At 54.2% G+C, this 9,676-nt stretch overlaps 1 protein-coding gene across 1 annotated transcript in view; it reads right to left on the reverse strand.

Moving 5' to 3' along the window:
- LOC132385577 (tensin-4-like) overlaps window positions 1–1,545 on the reverse strand; it is a 53,752-nt gene extending 52,207 nt beyond the window's left edge. Inside the window, exon 1 of the mRNA XM_059957743.1 lies at window positions 828–1,545. Coding sequence (XP_059813726.1) covers window positions 828–1,536 — 709 coding nt within the window. The 5' untranslated portion in view covers window positions 1,537–1,545. The remainder of the gene's footprint in view (window positions 1–827) is intronic.
- Between the last annotated feature and the right edge of the window lie 8,131 nt (window positions 1,546–9,676).

A 9,676-nucleotide genomic window follows, 5' to 3' on the forward strand; every position in this document is an offset into this window, starting at 1 on the left:
GTTCCCTGCCTCACTCGCACGTGGCACAGGTAGCAATCCTGAGATTGTTACCCTGGAGGTCCTGCCCTTCAGCTTCACACCTAACTCCCTGAACTCCCTACGCAGGACCCCCTCACTCATCCTACCCACATCGTTGGACCACAACATCTGGGTTCTTGCCCTCCCTCTCGAGAATAACCTGCTCCCGATCTGAGATGTCCCGGACCCCGGCACCAGGGAAGCAACATACCATCCGAGACTCCCGATCTTCCCCACAAAATCTCCTACCCGCCCCCCTGACTATAGAAGCCCCTATCAATACCGCTCTCTTCTCTTCCCTCCTCCCCTTCCTAGTCGAGGGTCCAACCTCAGTGTCAGATATCAAACCCGATTCTGAGGCTCATTCTCGATATTTATTACTTACTATTATTAATAATAATAGAACCATAGAACACTACCGCACAGTACAGGCCCTTCGGCCCTCCATGTTATGCTAACCCATATAATCCTTTTTTTAAAAAAAGTACTAAACCCACACTACCCCATAACCCTCCATTTTTCTTTCATCCACGTGCCTGTCCAAGAGGCTCTTAAATACCCCTAATGTTTTAGCCTCCACCACCATCCCGGGCAAGTCATTCCAGGCACTCACAACCCTCTGTGTAAAAAAAACTTACCCCTGATGTCTCCCTTAAACTTCCCTCCCTTACTCTTGGACATATTCCCTCTGTAATACGATCTTGTTTCTTTGCGTTGCCAAAAGAGGGTGAATCCCCGGGTCATAGTTGGTCACATATATGTACTTTGATAATGAAGTTTACCTTCAACCTGCGGGGTTGGACACCTACCTGGGCCGTACGCGTCCAGCAGCCGGTCGTCCCCGGATGCGTCCTGCGGCCGCTGGCTGCCTCTCGACAGGTAGCTGGGCTTGGGGCAGGTACCGATGGGCTGGAAGGTGGGGTCCAGTTCCAGGATCAGGTTGTTGAGGTTCTCGATCGTCTCGTCCAGGCTGGGAGACAGGGGCTCGCCTTCGGCGCCGGTCGCGGGCGCCCCCGGGGGCGGGGTGTCGCCGCCCCAGCTTTGCTCGCGCTGCCTGCCCCTGTCCCGGGCGGCCGGGGACCGGGCGCTGCTGGCCCGCCGGACCCCGTCGTGGAGGGGCGGCTTCCCCAGGACGGCCTGCGACCTGCCGTGTCCGGCGTGAGACCCCGGCTGCGTCTGGCAGCCGGGGCCGATCTCCCGGCAGACCCACTGGCCGGACGGGCTGAAGGAGTCCGCCCGGCTCTCCGATACGCGCCCGGGGAACACTGCTCTCGCCTGACCGTGACCGATGGACATGCCGTTCAGTAAAATGGTCTTCATGTAGGGGGAAACAGGTTGCGAACGTGTGGCTCTCGTTCGGCTGTGAGACGGATGTCCTGTGTCGCTGAATCCTAGCGAACCGCAGGCGTTCTGTTTGAAAAGGATATGAACGCAGGCCTGGAAAGTTACCAAATATGTTTGCAGATTAGTCATCGCGGACACACCGAGGTTAATCACAGAGTCAAGTTGTAAGTCCATAGGACAGAACAACCCCTTCAGCCCTCGGCGTCGTGCCGAGCTAGTTAAATTAGCAAACAGATGGCCGGCGAGACTCACCTCTCCTGCCCGCACGGTTTAACCCCTCGTGTGCCCGCGTACAGGTCTCGTCAGACTCCCTAACGTATCTGGCTCGACCCCGGCAAACTTTGTGCGAAAAAAGAAAACTTATTCGTGTCCTAAACGCGCTCCATCATTTGTTAATTTATTTCTGGTTACGTCCGTGAGTTACGCTGCATCCCCCTATAAACTGGGCACAGCCACACAGTAACCAACATGCTCCCGCCCATTTCTCCTTTGATGCCGCACAGCTAGAATTAAAAAAAAATTAATATAGTTTTGAAATTATGCCGATATATTGAGATTGCACTAATATTGACATTATGCCACATAGAATTAGATCTATGTTAGTTATCATTGTGAAGTACCCTACATGTCAATGAATATAATCCGTAATTTTTCTAAATAATAGGCAGTAGGTGCAGGAGTAGGCCATTCGGCCCTTCGAGCCAGCACTACCATTCACTGCGATCATGGCTGATCATCCACAATCAGTACCCAGTTCCTGCCCTCTCCCCATATCCCTTGACCCCAGTATCTATAAGAGCTCTATCTAACTCTCTCTTAAAAGCATCCAGAGACTTGGCCTCCACTGCCTTCTGGGGCAGAGCATTCCATAGATCCACCACTCTCTGGGTGAAAAAGTTTTTCCTCAACTCCGTTCTAAATAGCCCCTACCCCTTATTCTTAAACTGTGGCCTCTGGTTCTGGACTCTCCCCCCAACATCGGGAACATGATTCCTGCCTCCAGTGTGTCCAATCCCTTAATAATCTTATATGTTGCAATCAGATCCCCTCTCATCCTTCTAAATTCCATTGTATACAAGCCCAGTCGCTCCAATCTTTCAACATGTGACAGTCCCGCCAACCCGGAAATTAACCTCGTGAACCTACACTGCACTCCCTCAATAGCAAGAATGTCCTTCCTCAAATTTGGAGACCAAAACTGCACACAGTACTCCAGGTGGGGTCTCACCAGGACCCTGTACAACTACAGAAGGACCTCTTTGCTCCTATACTCAACTCCCCTTGTTATGAAGGCCAACGTGCCATTAGCTTTCTTCACTGCCTGCTGTACCTGCATGCTTACTTTCAGTGACTGATGAACAAGAACACCTGGATCTCATTGTACTTCCCCTTCTCCTAACTTGACACCATTAAACGTACCACGACCTTTACTTTGAAACATTCTAGAGCTTCAATGTATTTATATTGTCAGTGTTTCAAGTTACAGCACTGTTACGAATTGCAACAATAGACACAGAATGGAAGTCGGTATCCGAACGCCAACACCATCTAGTCAAAACATTTTACTTTTGCCATTGCTTCTGTCAGACAGACAGACATCCTTTATTGATCCCGAGGGAAATTGGGTTTTGTTACAGTCGCACCAACCAAGAATAGTGTAGAAATATAGCAAAATAAAACCATAAATAATTAAATAATAATGTTAATTATGCCAATTGGAAATAAGTCCCGGACCAGCCTATTGGCTCAGGGTGTCTGACACTCCGAGGGAGGAGTTGTAAAGTTTGATGGCCACAGGTAGGAATGACTTCCTGTGACGCTCAGTGTTACATCTCGGTGGAATGAGTCTCTGGCTGAATGTACTCCTGTGCCTAACCAGTACATTATGGAGTGGATGGGAGTCATTGTCCAAGATGGCATGCAACTTGGACAGCATCCTCTTTTCAGACACCACCGTCAGAGAGTCCAGTTCCACCCCCCACAACATCACTGGCCTTACGAATGAGTTTGTTGATTCTGTTGGTGTCTGCTACCCTCAGCCTGCTGCCCCAGCACACAACAGCAAACGTGATAGCACTGGCCACCACTGACTCGTAGAACATCCTCATCAGACGTTAAAGGACCTCGGTCTCCTCAAGAAGTAGAGACGGCTCTGACCCTTCCTGTAGACAGCCTCAGTGTTCTTTGACCAGTCCAGTTTATTGTCAATTCGTATCCCCAGGTAATTGTAATCCTCCACCATGTCCGCACTGACCCCTTGGATGGAAACAGGGGTCACCGGTGCCTCAGCCCTCCTCAGGTCCACCACCAGCTCCTTAGTCAGTTGCTTTGACTGCCTGACCTCATTTATTTGTGACGTGTGTGAGGTTTGTGCTTGTTTGATGTGCATATTACACACACAAAAAAAAATCGTATAACTGCGTTCAGACCATATAAAATATTTCAGCCTCGGAGCTTTTGTTGGCCCGCATAGCTGTAGAAAAATTAGAGGGAACTGTGTTGTTTAGCTCGGTCCAGAGGAACGTTGTTTCAACATCTTTATAGTTGGATGACAATAAATTTCTTGAACTTTTCCTTCCATCACCCCTGTTTGGGTGGGATTGAGACCCCTTTCTGCCCAGCACTGCCAGAGAACTGACTGTCAGGACCACCTCAGTTAAGGGCAGCTGCCGCTCGACCCCCACCCCCCCCCCCCACCAACCCCACACCATCACTAAACGTGCACGACAAACACGGTTGGGCCGGGACCGTACTTTTGACTGTCAGGACCACCTCAGTTAAGGGCAGCTGCCGCTCGACCCCCCCCCCCACCAACCCCCCACCATCACTAAACGTGCACGACAAACACGGTTGGGCCGGGACCGTACTTTTGACTGTCAGGACCACCTCAGTTAAGGGCAGCTGCCGCTCGACCCCCCCCCCCCCCACCAACCCCACACCATCACTAAACGTGCACGACAAACACGGTTGGGCCGGGACCGTACTTTTGACTGTCAGGACCACCTCAGTTAAGGGCAGCTGCCGCTCGACCCCCCCCCCCACCAACCCCCCACCATCACTAAACGTGCACGACAAACACGGTTGGGCCGGGACCGTACTTTTGACTGTCAGGACCACCTCAGTTAAGGGCAGCTGCCGCTCGACCCCCACCCCCCACCAACCCCCCACCATCACTAAACGTGCACGACAAACACGGTTGGGCCGGGACCGTACTTTTGACTGTCAGGACCACCTCAGTTAAGGGCAGCTGCCGCTCGACCCCCCCCCCCCACCAACCCCCCACCATCACTAAACGTGCACGACAAACACGGTTGGGCCGGGACCGTACTTTTGACTGTCAGGACCACCTCAGTTAAGGGCAGCTGCCGCTCGACCCCCCCCCACCAACCCCCCACCATCACTAAACGTGCACGACAAACACGGTTGGGCCGGGACCGTACTTTTGACTGTCAGGACCACCTCAGTTAAGGGCAGCTGCCGCTCGACCCAACCCCCCACCATCACTAAACGTGCACGACAAACACGGTTGGGCCGGGACCGTACTTTTGACTGTCAGGACCACCTCAGTTAAGGGCAGCTGCCGCTCGACCCCCCCCCCCACCAACCCCCCACCATCACTAAACGTGCACGACAAACACGGTTGGGCCGGGACCGTACTTTTGACTGTCAGGACCACCTCAGTTAAGGGCAGCTGCCGCTCGACCCCACCCCCCACCAACCCCCCACCATCACTAAACGTGCACGACAAACACGGTTGGGCCGGGACCGTACTTTTGACTGTCAGGACCACCTCAGTTAAGGGCAGCTGCCGCTCGACCCCCACCCCCCACCAACCCCCCACCATCACTAAACGTGCACGACAAACACGGTTGGGCCGGGACCGTACTTTTGACTGTCAGGACCACCTCAGTTAAGGGCAGCTGCCGCTCGACCCCCACCCCCCACCAACCCCCCACCATCACTAAACGTGCACGACAAACACGGTTGGGCCGGGACCGTACTTTTCTTTAAGAGGAAAATTCCGACCAATCGTAAAGAGGAGCTCCGGCACGTCCTGAAATCCGAGCATCGAGTCCGGGAGCCGGGATGGTACGAGTTTGATGGAACATGGAAGAGCAGCCCCCCCCCACCCCACCCCACCCCTTCGGCCCACGATCTGCTGCCGAGCTGAGGGAAATGAGGGAAATGGTAATCAAACGGCCGGCCGATCTACCTAACGTCCTCACGGCACCGCCAGTCTTCACAGCTGTGCAAGTCCTTGGTGACACCAACCCAGGAGTAGGCCGTTCGGCCCTTCGAGCCTGCACCGCCGCCACTCAGTATGATCATGGCTGATCATCCAACCCTGTACCTGCTTTCTCTCCATACCCCCCCCCCCCCGATCCCTTCAGCCTCAAGGGCCACATCTAACTCCCTCTAGTCGTGGCTATCCCCTCGTGGTCGAGGATGGTGGCCTTCGTACCGTTGATCTACCACAGAGCGAAGTCGCCTGTGAGTCTACTTGTTTAACGTCTGCTTGACGCTGCGCTCCGAGAAGCAGACGGCACCTCACAAATCAACCGGCTGGCCCCGGTGGAACGGAAACCACGGCGACGGGGTGGGGGGAGCCTTCGCAGCCGCTGAGTTCCGAGTAAGTTCGTCCGCCCCGCGGTCCTGATTGGCCCTGTGCCTCACCCTCCCGACCTCACCGCCGTGGGCGACCCCACCAAGAGCGCAGTCCGCCCTCGGGATCGCGGGGCCACACGAGCTTCTCCACCCCGACAAGGTGACAACCCGCGCGGGTCCAGGGCGAGTGAAGACAAGAGAGAAGATGGTGCGACCGATCTTGACGTCCAAGGGGGAGACCGGGCGGGCTGGCACTGGTTCCTTCCCCCCCACCCCAACCTGTTTCTTTTTTTTTCTCCTCCCGAGCTGGGGTTTGACCTCCCAGAGGGTTATAAAACCAGGAGGGGACGTGAGAAGGCAGAAGACGGACTGAACGGCAGCATTCTCAGCCTACAGGCCCCGAGGTCCGTTTCCTCCCGGGAATACTCAGCAGCCCCGGAGGGTGGGGGGGGCGCAACGGGATTCATGAACCACCGCGCCCCACCAGGGCGGGCAAACAGCCAGTGTGGGGAAGGCCACCAACTCTGCAAAGTACAGAAGGGAAAATGAATGATAAGCAGGCAATGAAGAGTCCGTCATACAGTGCGGGGGTTCCCGGTCTGGGGTCCACTGGACCCTTTGCTTAATCGGACAGGGTCCGTGGCATAGAAAAGGGCTTTGATCCAGTGTCCGGGTCTTCTGTTTGGTCGGCGATACGACTGGCCGGACTTTCCGAGCCGTGAACGAGATCCAGCCAGCACCGAAGGGATAGCCTTTGGTCCAAGGGCTTCTTAACTCCGAGGCAACAGAGATCGCCTCTCCCCCCGCGGCCTCTCTCTCCCCTTTTCTCACAGTCTCCCTTACTCTCTCTCTCTCTCACCTTTCCTTTTCTCTCTCTCCCCTCCCTCTCCCTCTCTTTCTCCTTTATCTCTCTCTCCCCTCCTCTCTCTCCCCTTTCTCTCCCTCCCTCTCTCTCCTTTTCTTTCTCTCCCCTCTCTCTCTCTTAGACTTCCTCCCTCCCTCTCTCATTTTCTTTCTCTCCCCCTCTCTCTCTCTTAGACTTCCTCCCTCTCCCTCTCTCCCTCCCTCTCTTTCTCCCTTATCTCTGTCTCCCCTTTCTCTCCCTCCCTCTCTCCTTTTCTTTCTCTCACTCTCTCTCTCTTAGACTTCCTCTCTCTCTCCCTCTCCCCCTCCCTCTTTCTCCCTTATCTCTCTCCCCCTCCTCTCTCTCTCCCCTCTTTCTCTCCCTCTCTCTCTCTCCTTTTCTTTCTGTCTCCCTTACTCTCTCTCTCTTAGACCCTCTCTCTCTCCCCCCTCCTCTCTCCCCTCTTTCTCTCCCTCTCTCTCTCTCCTTTTCTTTCTCTCCCTTACTCTCTCTCTCTCAGACTCTTCCTCTCTCTCTCACCTTTCCTTTTCTCTCTCTCCCTCTCCCTCTCTTTATCTCTCTGTCTCCCCTCCTCTCTCTCTCCCCTTTCTCTCCCTCTCTCTCCTTTTCTTTCTCTCCCCCTCTCTCTCTCTTAGACTTCCTCCCTCTCCCTCTCTCCCTCCCTCTCTTTCTCCCTTATCTCTCTCCCCCCTCCTCTCTCTCTCCCTTTCTCTCCCTCTCTCTCTCTCCTTTTCTTTCTGTCTCCCTTACTCTCTCTCTCTTAGACCCTCTCTCTCTCCCCCCTCCTCTCTCTCTCCCCTCTTTCTCTCCCCCTCTCTCTCTCTCCTTTTCTTTCTGTCTCCCTTACTCTCTCTCTCTTAGACCCTCTCTCTCTCCCCCTCCCCCTCCCTCTCTCTCCCTTATCTCTCCCCCCTCTCTCTCTCTCTCTCCCCTCTCTCTCTCCCCTCTCTCTCTCCCCCTCTCTCTCTTTTTCTTTGTCTCCCTTACTCTCTCTCTCTTAGACTTCCCCTCTCTCTCTCTCCCCCCTCCCTCTCTCTCCCCTCTTTCTCTCCCTCCCTCTCTCTCACCTTTTCTTTCTCTCTCTCTTAGACTTCCTCTCTCTCCCTCTCTTTCTCCCGTTATCTCTGTCGCCCCTCCTCTCTCTCATCCTCCCTCTCCCTCCCCCCCCCCCCCCCCACAGAGAGGCCAGTCTACTTTCCCCTGAGTTCTGGTTTCCTTGTTTGTTTCTATGGAAACGGGTGAATCATGCCCCGAGTCAGCCAAGCGGCGGCTGTTGCCCAATCCCCTGGGAGGGGAGAGGCCGGCTGACAAACCGCCCGGCGGCTGCTAATTCGCGGACCGGGCGCCTGCCTGTGTTTACCCGACTACGGGGAGCTGGATCCCGCCTCCGACAGTGAGATCACACCATCTGCCCGCTGCCTTCCGCCCAACTCTTCCCCCCCTCCCCAGGGGCCAGTCCGCTCCATATGCAAACCTCCCCGTGGGACCGCAGTACCACTGCAGCTCGGGGCGTGGGAATCAACGGCGCCCTCCGGGAAGAGTCTCCCCCGTGAACGCGCGGGTTTCCCTCCCAAAGTCCAGCCACGTACGGCCACCGTGAAGTCTCCCGTGATTACCGGGGAGATCACCGAGTTACAGGAAGGATATTAATAAGGTTGAAAGAGTGCAGAGAAGGTTTACAACGATGTTGCCGGGACTTGAGAAACTGAGTGACAGAGAAAGGTTGAATAGGTTAGGACTTTATTCCCTGGAGTGTAGGAGAATGAGGGGTGATTTGATAGAGGTGTGTAAAATTATGATGGGTATAGACAGAGTGAATGCAAGCAGGCTTTTCCCTCTGAGGCCGGGGGAGAAAAAAACCAGAGGACATGGGTTAAGGGTGAAGGGGGGGGGGAGTTTAAAAGGAACATTGTGGGGGGGGGGGCTTCTTCACACAGAGAGTGGTGGGAGTGTGGAGTGAGCTGCCAGATGAAGTGGTGAATGCGGGCTCACTTTTAACATTGAAGAAAAACTTGGAGAGGTACGTGGATGAGAGGGGTACGGAGGGATATGGTCCAGGTGCAGGTCAGTGGGACCGGGCAGAAAAATGGTTCGGCACAGCCAAGAAGGGCCGAAAGGCCTGTTTCTCTGCTGTAATGTTCCATGGTTCTGTTAGACGAGGGTACTATCGGTAAACTCCACGGGCGTTGTATTTCTAAATCAGCGACCGAGAAGTTTCGCTCTAAAACTTTAATTCAGAGAGATTTATAATTTTAGCGAATACTGCATTGGTAATATAATTCTGCATTGGCACAGATAGAGTGGATGTGGAGAGGATGTTTCCTGTAGTGGGGGAGTCTAGGACCAGAGGACACAGATAGAGTGGATGTGGAGAGGATGTTTCCTATAGTGGGGGAGTCTAGGACCAGAGGACACAGATAGAGTGGATGTGGAGAGGATGTTTCCTATAGTGGGGGAGTCTAGGACCAGAGGACACAGATAGAGTGGATGTGGAGAGGATGTTTCCTATAGTGGGGGAGTCTAGGACCAGAGGACACAGATAGAGTGGATGTGGAGAGAATGTTTCCTGTAGTGGGGGAGTCTAGGACCAGAGGACACAGATAGAGTGGATGTGGAGAGGATGTTTCCTATAGTGGGGGAGTCTAGGACCAGAGGACACAGATAGAGTGGATGTGGAGAGGATGTTTCCTATAGTGGGGGAGTCTAGGACCAGAGGACACAGATAGAGTGGATGTGGAGAGGATGTTTCCTATAGTGGGGGAGTCTAGGACCAGAGGACACAGATAGAGTGGATGTGGAGAGGATGTTTCCTGTAGTGGGGGAGTCTAGGACCAGACGACACAG

Source organism: Hypanus sabinus (genome assembly GCF_030144855.1).
Source record: "Hypanus sabinus isolate sHypSab1 chromosome X1 unlocalized genomic scaffold, sHypSab1.hap1 SUPER_X1_unloc_1, whole genome shotgun sequence".
NCBI classification, from domain to species: Eukaryota; Metazoa; Chordata; class Chondrichthyes; order Myliobatiformes; family Dasyatidae; genus Hypanus; species Hypanus sabinus.